Source organism: Phocoena sinus, chromosome 6, assembly GCF_008692025.1.
Source record: "Phocoena sinus isolate mPhoSin1 chromosome 6, mPhoSin1.pri, whole genome shotgun sequence".
In the NCBI taxonomy this organism is placed as follows: Eukaryota; Metazoa; Chordata; class Mammalia; order Artiodactyla; family Phocoenidae; genus Phocoena; species Phocoena sinus.
In genome coordinates, this window is record NC_045768.1 from 27,598,669 (window position 1) to 27,610,889 (window position 12,221).

The window sequence follows — 12,221 nt, forward strand, 5'->3', positions numbered from 1 at the left end:
TACCTCTGGGATAAGGTGCTAGAAAAACCAGTCCTGGAAAATGGCCTGTGTAACTCAGGCTTGGGGTTATTACTCTTCCACACAACAGGAAGAGAGCCTTTGGCTATGTGTTTAAGGATTGTTGGGTTCTCTGAATGATAAACTAAGAGAGGCTTCGGCTGCATATTGCCGGAAGCATTGCCACCAAACAACAGAGTTAGCCTATACTTTGCTGCTTTATAGCCTGACATCAGCTTTTCCTCCTTACTGATGTAACTTCAGTCTGGCATCCTCTTCCAGTACAGTTCTGTCTCATCCACATTAAACACCTGCTTGGATAAATATGTGCCTTCATCAATAATTTCTCGAAGCGTTTCAGGAAATTCCCGAGCAGCTACCATATCTGCACTTGCTGCCTCGCCACCTACTTCTAGGTTTTGAAGGTTGGCTCTAGCCTTGAACCGATGAAACCAGCCATGGCTGGCATTAAAAGGTGTGCCCTCTGATTTTTCGCCACGTTTCTTCTTCAAGTCTTCATAAAGGCTTTTAGCTTTCTCTTGAATCAGCATTAAGCTGAGCAGGACTCAGCACTGATGCTGATCCTGCATCCACACACTGAGAAGTTTCTCCATCTCCTCCATCACTTTTCCACGCTTCTTCAATACTACTGTTGACATCTTCGGCACAGCAGACTTCGTGTGTCCGATCTTGTCCTTGTTCTTTAGAACTGTGCTGATGGTTGAACAATTCGCGTTGTAAGAATGAGCGATGTCTACCATCTTTTCACCTTGCTCCACTCTCTCAATTATTTTCACTTTTGTTTCCATCCTTATCGCTTGGCTCTTCTTAGTAGTACCAGCTACATCACTGCTGCTTTTAGGCTTGCTTCCTGACATCCTGGGCTTGAAATAAAGGTACTGTACTACTGTACCCTATACAGTACTGTAGAGTACACAAAAGCACAACCACTTATAGAGGACGTATACACGTGACAATGTACACTAGACTCTTGAACTAACTTACATGATTGGACACGCGAACGCACATTCACATCTTTGAGAGTTCACAACTTGAAGGTTCATATGTAGGGGACTTACTGTAATGTAAGTATGAATTAGGGAACATAATTCTGTGTTTCTTCAGACGTCAAAATTTAAGAGCAACAGTCTCAGAAGTTACTGAGAAGACAAAGTGAGTTGATTTAAGAAAAACCTTCTAACCAAGTGTTATCCTACAGCGAAACAGGCTGCCTTCTAAGACAATTAGCTTCACACAGAAAAGTTCCAGCATAGGAGTTGGCAACTACATGCAGATACAATGTAATAAGGATTTTATACTATGTGGCAAATGGATTGGGTAATTTCTAAGGTCTATTCCAACTCAAAAAATCTGACTCTACCACTCTTAACAAGTAATAAAACAAGGTAAAGGAGGAATTAAAACGGGCATAAGAAATTTTAAGGCTCAAGACTAAAATTAGCAAAATCTCTTTTTCAAACTTACTTAGTATATTATAGATGAGTGCTTTTGAAGGCCTGCAAGCAGACATCGCGTGCCCTTTCAGTCAATTACAGAGCTGAAATTATGTTTGTGATCAAATCCTAGAAGGTCAAAATACCCTTACCACAATACTAATGGAAATTCTGTAGAGATGATTACTAATGAAAAGTACTGAAATACAAGCAACGATGATGAAATAACTTAGGAGAAAATCAGTAAACTTACCCCCATCAAAATCACAAAATACACCTATTCTTTCAGGAACTGTAACATCCAAGGCTTTGACTTTATTATTATGCTTTGCCGCAAATGTGTTTTGTAGCCAGTTGTTGACATGGATACACCAACTAGTGTTTGTCTTTCCTAATTGGTCAAATTTCCCCAAAGTCTTGTATGCTACTCCCACGCTGTAGGATTTACAATCCTTCTGGGCCTTGACCTCCCAGTAATGTTGTCCACTTTCAATAGCAGTGTCTCCTACAAAAGATCAGAAGGTAAATTTGACTCTTACCTCTTCCCTATGAGTCACAGAGTTTTACCTATATCTTGTCCCACAAAATGGCACAAAAAATCTGATTCAGGAGAAAAATCATGCTAACACACAGACACTAAATGCAGAGTATCTGCTATAATGACTTGTACATTTACTGCTAACTTTTCTGAATATAAAACGCTTCAGAACTTTTCTTCATTACTATCCTCTCAAGAGTTATAAATGTGGAGCACTATGTAAACTGAAGCAGAATTTAAAACATATCAATAAAAAGACAATTTGAAAACCCACCAAAGTAATTAAGCTTCAAGAGGGAGAAACTTTGGCAACAATTCATTCAATACACAGGCAGCCACTCCACCACTGAGTGTAAAGTCCACCAATGTGACTACGATGCCTTTAATCTGAGATAATGAAGAACTATTATGTTTATCCTACCCAGCACTGTATATGATTCCCCAGTAAAACGATCTCTGCTGCCTCTTACTGCTGGTGGCCTGGAGCCTATGGATGTCCGTTTAGGGGATGGTGTACCACTTCTAGATAAACAGGAACAAAAAGAAAAACAAATATTCTATGTTGCACATGTTTCACAAACTAAAATTACAAATCAAGAAATAAATCTTTCTAAAGATTTCTAATCACGCTGCACAAATAGCAACATTTAATTTTATTTGAATTATTTATTATTAAACAGATTTGTCAATTATAACACTTAAATGTAAGAAGTCATCAACATAAAGCATGCTAAAAACACTAATACCATGCAGACTGAGCAAGGCTTGTACAAAGAACATACAGTTGAAATATGAGACAATACAAAAAGGGAAAAAAAGAACTCAAGGGGAAAAAAAAGAACTCAAGAAAGATAATGGATTATAGCTTACATTTCTTGCAGTTAAATTTAGATGAAAAGCAAGACTTATTTTGGTAGGAGAAATGCTTTATAATACGTTATTATCCTGTGCATGGATTTGGGTAATTGCTATTTTTCTTTTTAAGACTTATTAGAATCAAAACTAAATAACCTTTTTTATAAGCAGTAGGTATTGGGTTGGCCAAAAGGTTCGTGCAGCTTTTTTCCATAAGATGGCTCTACTAGCGCTTAGTTGTCTTTAACTTCATTCGAAACAGTTTTGTTAGACTATATTGTGACAGCTATCATATCAGTGTGCATTTAAAAAAAACCATCAAAATCGGTGAATTTTTGTGTAGTCATTTTAATACTGAAGATGGAAGAAAAAAAGCAACATTTTCAGCATATTATGCCTTATTATTTCAAGAAAGATAAAAACGCAACTGAAATGCAAAAAAAGATTTGTGCAGTGTATGGAGAAGGTGCTGTGACTGATCAAACGTGTCAAAAGTCGTTTGCAAAGTTTCGTGCTAGAGATTTCTCACTGGATAACATACCACGGTTGGGTAGGCCAGTTGAAGTTGATAGCAATCAAATCGAGACATTAATTGAGAACAATCAACGACATGGGAGATAGCCGACCTATTCAAAATATCCAAATCAAGCACTGAAAATCATTTGCATGAGCTCGGTTATGTTAATCGCTTTGATGTTTGGGTTCCACATAAGTTAAGTGAAAAAAACCTTCTTGACCATATTTCTGCGTGCGATTCTCTACCGAAACATAATGATAATGCTTCGTTTTTAAAACAAATTGTGACAGGCAATTAAAAGTGGATACTGTTCAATATTGTGGAAGGGAAGAGATCATGGGGCAAGTGAAATGAACCACCACCAACCACACCACAGGCCAGTCTTCATCCAAAGAGGGTGATGTTGTGTATATGGTGGGATTGGAAGGGAGTTCTCTATGATGAGCTCCTTCCAGAAAACCAAACAATTAATTCCAACAAGTACTGCTCCCAGTTAGACCAACTGAAAGCAGCACTCGATGAAAAGCGTCCGGAATTTCTCAACAGAAAACGCATAATCTTCCAAAAGTATAACGCAAGACTACATGTTTCTTTGATGACCAGGCAAAACCTGCTACAGCTTGGCTGGGAAGTTCTGATTCAACCACCGTATTCACCAGACACTGCACCTTTGGATTTCCATTTATTTCGGTCTTTACAAAATTCTCTTAATGGAAAAAATGTCAATTCCTTGGAAGACTGCAAAAGGCACCTGGAACAGTTCTCTGCTCAAAAAGATAAAACGTTTTGGGAAGATGGAATTATGACATTTCCTGAAAAGTGGCCGAAGGCAGTGGAACAAAATGATGAATACACTGTTCAATAAAGTTCTGGGCGAAAATGAAAAATAGGTATTTTATTTTTACTTAAACACTGAAAGAAATTTTTGGCCGACCCAGTGTTTTTGTTCTGTATCTTTTCTTCTTAAAAAGAAAAACAGCAATTACCCAAATCCAGGCACAGGATAATATCAAGTATTATAAAGCACTTCTTCTACTAAAATGGACAAGATGCAACCTGCCCTCCCTTTATCAAATTATATGATACGGTAAACTGGACAGCATTAAGGCCTCTCACTAACTCCCCAAAACTGAAAATAGATCAAATCCCAAAGATGTTTAAAAAAATAAGATTTCAATTATATCAAATCACTGCATTCATAAAACAAAAAAAATTTATAACTTACCAGTAGTAAAGAAATAAAGGGAAAGCATGGCAAAAAGAAAACCAGATATAACTGCTAAGAATGGCAGCTTAAATTTCAGAGAAAAATTAAATAAGGAGATGTCTTCCTTTGCAGCATTCTAGACTTCCAACCCTAAGTACATTTTTGCAAGAAGTACAACAGCTGTTATTGTTTTAAAGCAGCGGTCCCCAACCTTTCTGGAATCAGGGACCGGTTTCGTGGAAGACAATTTTTCCATGGACCCGGGGAGGGATGGTTCAGGTGGCAAGGCGAGCGATGGGGAGCGATGGGGAGCGGCAAATGAAGCTTCGCTTGTTCACCTGCCGCTTACCTCCTGCTGTGCACACCCCCCCTCCCAAGACGACCGTTATGGGTCACGGCCAGGCCCGGGGCTTGGGGACCCCCTGTCTTAAAGCAAACATGATCCCATCCTTTAAAGACACCTCAGTCACTCAACTATCTGAATTAAGCCTCTTTGTTACCTCTACTCTGGATTGTTTTACCAGCTTCCCAGATGATCTCTCTGCTACCCAATTCATTTGTTCACTGTTACGAGATAAACCTAACTGATTCTCCTACTTTAAAATCTTCAAGCACTTTCTTACTGCCTACAAATGACTTAGCTTGGCTTTTCAGGTTCTTCTTGATTTGGGCCCACTCTGCTTTTCCAGCCTTCTCACCTCTGCAGAGCACTATCCAGCTAAATATAGTCACTCAAGTGTCCCTTAAACTCAGGCAATCTGCTTCAGTGCCTTTTCCTTTCCTTGCTCCTTCTCTCACTGCAAGTCCAAACGCTACACATTCTTCCACTTATTTGAGAACCAACCTAAATACCATTTCACTAATGAAGGCTTCCCAGATCCTACCAGGCTAAATAACTTTTCTGAAGAGTCCAGCTCCAGGCCAAAATCCTATGTATGATCTTTCAGGCCCAACAAGAAGCAATTATAAATGCTTGCCTTCTCTACCCCAGACTTGGTACAGAGCTAGTTCACTGGAGTTTCTAGAAGCAGTTGCAATACCCCCTGCAACCCCAAGCTCATATGAATGTCTGCATTCCTAGATTGGGTGCCTGTATTCAGAGGCCCCCTTACAGCAGGGGGCCCCCAGCTGAGACCCTTTCCAGCTGCCTCTTCAGAGACCTCCTTAAAAAGGGCAGGGGTCAGGGAGCAGTCTGAAGACACTTTTCTCCACTCTGTCTCAATACTTTTCTACTCTTAACCTTTCCCCCTCTCTCATTTCCTTGGCCTCAGGTCCATAAAACAATAGGAGAAGCCTTTTGTTGGGGCCTTCCTGGGCAGTGAGATGGCCCTCAGATACTCACCATCTGCCATCTGCTCTCATTTACCTAACCCTCACCCTGAGCCATTCTGTTGTGAAAAGTGGAACCCTGGGGGGAGCTAACACCCTTTCCTTTGTGGCCTCTAGCTTATACTATCACAGTAAGTGCACGAAGTCTTGATTGTTACTTTCAGTTTGGCTTATTGTCCTAACTGACCACTTCAACGTGCGGCAGCTCAGGAAATCTTTCTTCCTCTAAACTCCCTGATTCACACATACTATTACACATAATCTCTATCTTGTATTATTGTTATTTATATATAGAGATATATCTCATCTACATAAGTTAGGGCAAATTCCTTGAAGGCAGGGACAGTGTTTACCCCTATAAACTCCAAAATATCCAGCTGACATCCTGCAGTGAACAAATATTTATGGAAAGAATAAATGTATGTAACATTCCAGAAGTAGCCTACATAATAAAATACTCTTAAAAGGAGGGAAGAGAGAAAGAGAAATAACATGATGAAATTCTACATATAAGTATCCTAAAAATCTCCAAATGAAATGTCACTGATTCTATTAAATCCAGCAGCACTTTACAATTTATAATACACTAACTATGAAATCACTTTTACCAATAATAAGCAAATAAACTAGAAAAAAGAAAAGATAATTTTGAAAAGAGAACACATTCTGGTTTCTGGGAAAGATACGCAGTATCTTCAAATTAGCACATTATTACTTGTGCAATTTGAAGTGATTCATCTTTCTGGCACTGTCCTAATAACTTCAGTAATGACCTTTATTTTTTATCTTTGATGCTTCTGAAACTGCATGATTATTATAAAACATAGGACACTTCAAACCTGCCTCATGTCAAATATATATAAATGCAAAGCTGTAATGTTAGATATATTGAATACAGCACAACAAGAAAGGTGCCAAGTATAAGTAAATGCAGAAAAAAATCAGATAAAGGAAAATAATTCAAGAAAGACTTTAAAGCAGAGCTTATTGTTTTGTTATCATATACAACATAATCCAAATAATATACAGCACATTATAATGCTGTAAATTCAAAACATAAGCCACCAATACAGACAGTCTACACAGACCAATATTTTAGCTTATGAATGCTGCTGCAATGGCTTCTGCTTATTGGTTAAAGAAAAATAAAAGTTATTCAGCCAAGCTAGATATACTAAGTCCTAGAACTATACAGACATAGATCATCACCTTGTATGTTTCTTCAGTGAAGTAACATGGGCACTGTCAGATAAAAATAGGCAACTGTTAAGAGACTGCTTTACAACTTAAATTTAACAGTTTATAGTAAAATTAGATCAAAAGCCTGCTGAGGAATTTCTTTTGATTCACTGTTTAACTCACAGTGATTACCTTATTTTAGTTTGAGCAAACTTTATCTCTGTTTAAAGAGGCCCCCATACTTTGAGACTATCTAAATAAGTCCTACAATAATAAAAGGTCCCAAGCCTGCCTCTTTGTTCATAAGGCTGCTGATCAGGGGCCAGACACTGGGACTGTACATGGTAATAGCTGTCATTCACTGCAGACCTTCGGGTAAGACAGGTGATCTATAAGTCTAAAATTCAGGAACTATTGCTAGGGATTTCTCTCTAAGCAGTTCAAAGTGCTGTAGATATAACTTTAAAGTAATGGAATACTGAAATAAAAGGTGTAAGAAGAGGATTAGGAAAGAAACTTAAAAAAAAGTAATGAAAAATGTTAATGACAAATTCAAGTACTGATAATATTATATGCTTCACTTTGGTGTTACTAATAAGAATTTTTTTAACATCTTTATTGGAGTATAATTGCTTTAAAATGGTGTGTTAGTTTCTGCTGTATAACAAAGTGAATCAGCTATACATATACATCTATCCCCATATCTCCTCCCTATTGCGTCTCCCTCCCACCCTCCCTATCCCACCCCTCTAGGTGGTCACAAAGCACCGAGCTGATCTCCCTGTGCTATGCGGCTGCTTCCCACTAGCTATCTATTTTACATTTGGTAGTGTATATATGTCCATGCCACTCTCTCACTTCGTCCCAGCTTACCCTTCCCAAGAATTTCATTTTAAGTTATTGCCAAGTAAGAATCAATGTACAAGCATTTTATTCAGATAACAGATTTAATAAACTAGCTTACCTGCCCTTGTTCTCTTTTCCTTTAATTTTGCTTTCTTGACCTTTTCCTCCAGTAGGATCCCACTCTACACAGGTATCTTCAACTCTCAGGTTCAAATGGGAGGATGAGTTATCCAAACTGAAGTTAAGTGCTAACCAAAACAATATTTCAATTTTTAAAAATGTAGCATATCTCTAGTTTCTGAAGCATAACCATCATCACATTGTTTTCCTACTCAATGGATTTAACACTGTATATAGAGAATAAAGTTCCAATTCCTAACCCTAAAATTTAAAGTCTACAACGATAAAGCCGTAATCTACAAATTCCTACTCTATTTCCCATTATTCTCCTCTATATATCTATCCTGTACTCCAACCAAATACAACGTACTTTCATGGCCACTGGTCTTTCAGCTATTCCTTCTGCTGGAATCAATAGCCTCAATTTCCTATTATTAGAGCATCAGCTGATTGTTATGACTAAATAGGAAGAAGAACTGGTAGAATTAAGGATGAGGAGAAAGTGATGTGGTGTAAAAAATTATAGAGCCTGGCACACACACATTTTCTCTTATGCCCTAACACTTAATAATTTCATATTTAAGCTCTTAGTGGTTTCAAAATAAGGCAAGCACAGAGAAACAGGCCATGATGGCAGAAGCAAGGGAACTAACCCAGCTGATAGAGCTAAAGATGACATACATGGCAAAGAACAGACTGGGGAGAGGGGCTACTTAAATGAAATCAAATTTTAAAAATCCAAAACAAAACTATGCTTTTCAAATTATTTGGTATCAGGGGAACTATCTGTACTATTCCCAAGACTTACTCAGAACTGCTAATTTAGGAAATCAGTGTATCACAGTATTACCTTCTCCCTTGGATACTGAGGGTTAATCATTGAAATGTATTGATTCACAACTGAGTAATGCACAGTTCTTCCTATTTAATATCCTAAGACCCTAACTGGGTCTTAGACAAGGTATTATCTACTACATAGTTACCAATAAATCTGCTTATTAGTTATACTTCCCTCCAAAAATTGAAATTTCTGGTAAGTACTCAGTGAAGAAATATTCCTTTACAATACCCCATTTCACTTAAGGATAATACATGATTTAGCTAAGGTTTCAGTGTATCTGTGAAATATATATCATCAAACAACAAAATATTCATATAGAGAACCTAGTGCTTACCTAGTGAATCAAGAATCCTTTTATACTCTACTGTTTCGTAAAGAGCACTTTAATTTTACCTATGCATCTGACCCATTGCTCAGTGTATTTTAAATATTCTAAATACAAATCTACTGACCATAACCACTTTTAGAAAATGTCATACTATATGCAAAAAAGTTAACAGCTTTCAAAATCTGCACATATACAGATAAGAGCTTACTGAAAGACGAAATAATGCAGCTTTTCAGTAAAAATGGAAACAGAATTCCTCAACAGGTGGGTTATTAAAAAGTTAGGATTAAGCAAAACTGAGACCCTGTATTACCAAGAATGAACTGCCTTAAGAAAACAGGGTTAACCTCTATATTAGTTATTAGTTAATATATGTGAGGACATCTGCATTTTTGAGAGAAAGAAAAATTGGATATAACTCTAAGGTGCCATCACTCCCAGTTGCCTGTTAAAATCCTAAGGGAAGAAACAAATCCTAAAGCTATTCCCTGTGTTTGATGATGGAGAGATGAGTAGAGTCAAGGGTAGCAAAAACAGGTATCACCCCCAAGCCGCTTGAGACCAAATTTATCAAATACCACAGCACCCAAACAGTAAAACATGGGTTCCAGTCCCAGGGGTGCAACCTTTTATCTCTTCTTTTTTGGACACTGTCCCTTTATGAGGCCTCAACTAAATCATAGAGGCTCTCTAAGGTAAGAGGGTTAATAACATGCAGTTTAAAAGCAAATAAAAGACTGGCCTCAAAAGTGAGGTCTCAAATTTTAGTCCTGTCTCTCATATAAGCCCTGTAATATAGCCAGATATTAGTTTCCACATCTTTAAAAGTGTGAAAACAAAGTACCAAAAAAATTAGAACACAGACACAGATACATTTCATGTGTTTAGTTTGTGTTGGTGGCTGCTTTCTAGGCACTGTAAAATTATATCATAGACACTAACATTTGAGGCTAGAAAGTAATTGGTGATTAATATCACATCATTTACCTTTACAAGGAAGTAAGGGATAATGTACTTTAAAAATTCTGGTCATAAGAAATATTATTCATCACTTTTGACAATTCCAATAACAGAAGAAATAGAGTTACATACAACTGGAGAGACAGATATTAACAATGTTCACTATTTTCCACACCAAGCACCACAAGTGGCAGGATATGAAGTTTTGGTAGGCCTCAACTATTAAATCTCCATCTCGCTCCCTTTCCCTCCAGTTCTTTGCTCATATACTTATTTCTACTGGTTGGTCAAAAAGGGCTGCAACAAGTCAAAAAATTAGTAAACAACTATTTAACACAGCATTTAAAAAATCTGACTTTTCTCTGGAGTTCCTGTTGTCATTAGTGGCCACTCCAGTGGTATGGAATAACCCTAGAAAACCTGTGACCCATAGTTTCTTGAGAGATAATTTTACTCTGAGTCTCCCAGAAGGTCCCAGAAGATTCAGTGGGCCGCAGCGTTTAGTATCAGTCTAACTCAACCCCAGGGGGTTTACCCCGCAGAGAGAACTGCTCAAAAGGACTAGAATCAACTTAGTCTTTCCCTACAAACCCTAAGACCAAGAATTTGACTGGTAAAATCTAGACATTGCTAACAGGAGCACACAGCCCAGCTCCAAGGAAGCTACAAGCCAGTTATTCATTTTCCTGAATCTATGGAATTTGAATGGAAATGTACAATTCACCACATTTAGGCCCAAGTTTGGTAACTAAACATAAAAAGTAAATGAGAAGGTACAAAAGAAATAAAAAACATATAATATTCTTGAGGGAGGATATTAATAATAATGCAATTTTACCTGACAAGGGCTAAAATCAGTTCAAGTTATATAGGAAAGATTATCTGCCTGTAAATATGACTATTTGTGAAATGGTAAAAATCTCTAAAGAAACCACAGTATCATCTCAGTTTGTTAACAAGTAATTCTAAGTAATTGCATTTCTTGGCTAAGTTATCTGTAGTTCTCAAATAAAAACATTTGCTAATCTAAATTACTTCGACTTAGTTTTGTTTCTTTTAATCTTTCTGATGCAAACATATTCTTATGAGTTTGTCTTGTCAATAACTTATGAACCTCATATCTTGTTTTATTCTAATATGATATTTTTATATCAGCCTCCAAATCATATCAAACTTCTGGCATTCAAACCCTATTTAAATGCTATATGAACTAGAGGTCAGTGGAACACTCTAAGGCCCAACTATCTAACAACAATGTGTAGAATCTGATTCTGGAAGTAAACTGAGTCAATTATCACCTCATGACTAGAAAGACCTCTAGCATTGTGGCCTTCAAATTAGTAAATACTTGAAAAATCTTCTGTGTTTAAATATGCTATTCTACAATAAATCCAAACTGTTCTCAGAGACAAGAAGCACTTACATTCCAGGCCCACAATAAGGTCTGGCACAGAACTTGTAAATCGGTTCTTATTCACAACTTTCCAAGCTAGTTCTAGGAACAGACTTTAACTTCACTTTCTTCACCTGCAAAATGGATATCAATAATATCTATTCTACTGATCTCTCAAGATGGTTTCAATGATCAAATGAAGACTTGTGAGCTTTGTAAACATTAATAAACTATATAAATGTTAATTTCTACAATAAGATTTTAGAAAACAAAAAGAACCTGAACTAAACTGAATACGTACTTTCCCATTATTGAGTCACAATCCATTCTCTGGGAAAACTCTGGGCAAACTTCAATCATGCGAATATATTTATACTAGACTGAAATTTGTAAAGTAAGTATGCATGAGAGAACATAACACCATCATCAGTCTATTTTACCCATCTGAATACCATGGTAAAAGAAAAACTAATGAAAGCCACTACTGTAGTCCTAATTTTCCCATCTTAAAATTCCTCCTGCTGAAAATTCCTTTGCGGGGAGAGGGGGGTAAGCTGGGGGGAATCAAGGTGGGAAAGGAAGGCAACTATACATGAAATGTTTCCTGTCACGAAGTCTGGAATAATTACTGATGTCAAGTTCTGTTTCATGCTGTAC

General features: G+C 37.2%; 1 protein-coding gene across 3 annotated transcripts in view; it reads right to left on the reverse strand.

Moving 5' to 3' along the window:
* The window catches only part of FSD1L (fibronectin type III and SPRY domain containing 1 like), a 65,933-nt gene that overhangs the window by 15,347 nt on the left and 38,365 nt on the right, over positions 1–12,221 (reverse strand). For 2 of the 3 annotated variants that reach the window (XM_032635890.1, XM_032635888.1), the window contains exons 9-12: positions 8,041–8,170; positions 7,107–7,139; positions 2,411–2,511; positions 1,705–1,956 (exon numbers count right to left, since the gene is read on the reverse strand). In XM_032635890.1, coding sequence (XP_032491781.1) covers positions 1,705–1,956; positions 2,411–2,511; positions 7,107–7,139; positions 8,041–8,170 — 516 coding nt within the window. The remainder of the gene's footprint in view (positions 1–1,704; positions 1,957–2,410; positions 2,512–7,106; positions 7,140–8,040; positions 8,171–12,221) is intronic. The other variant, XM_032635889.1, reaches the window with a different exon arrangement.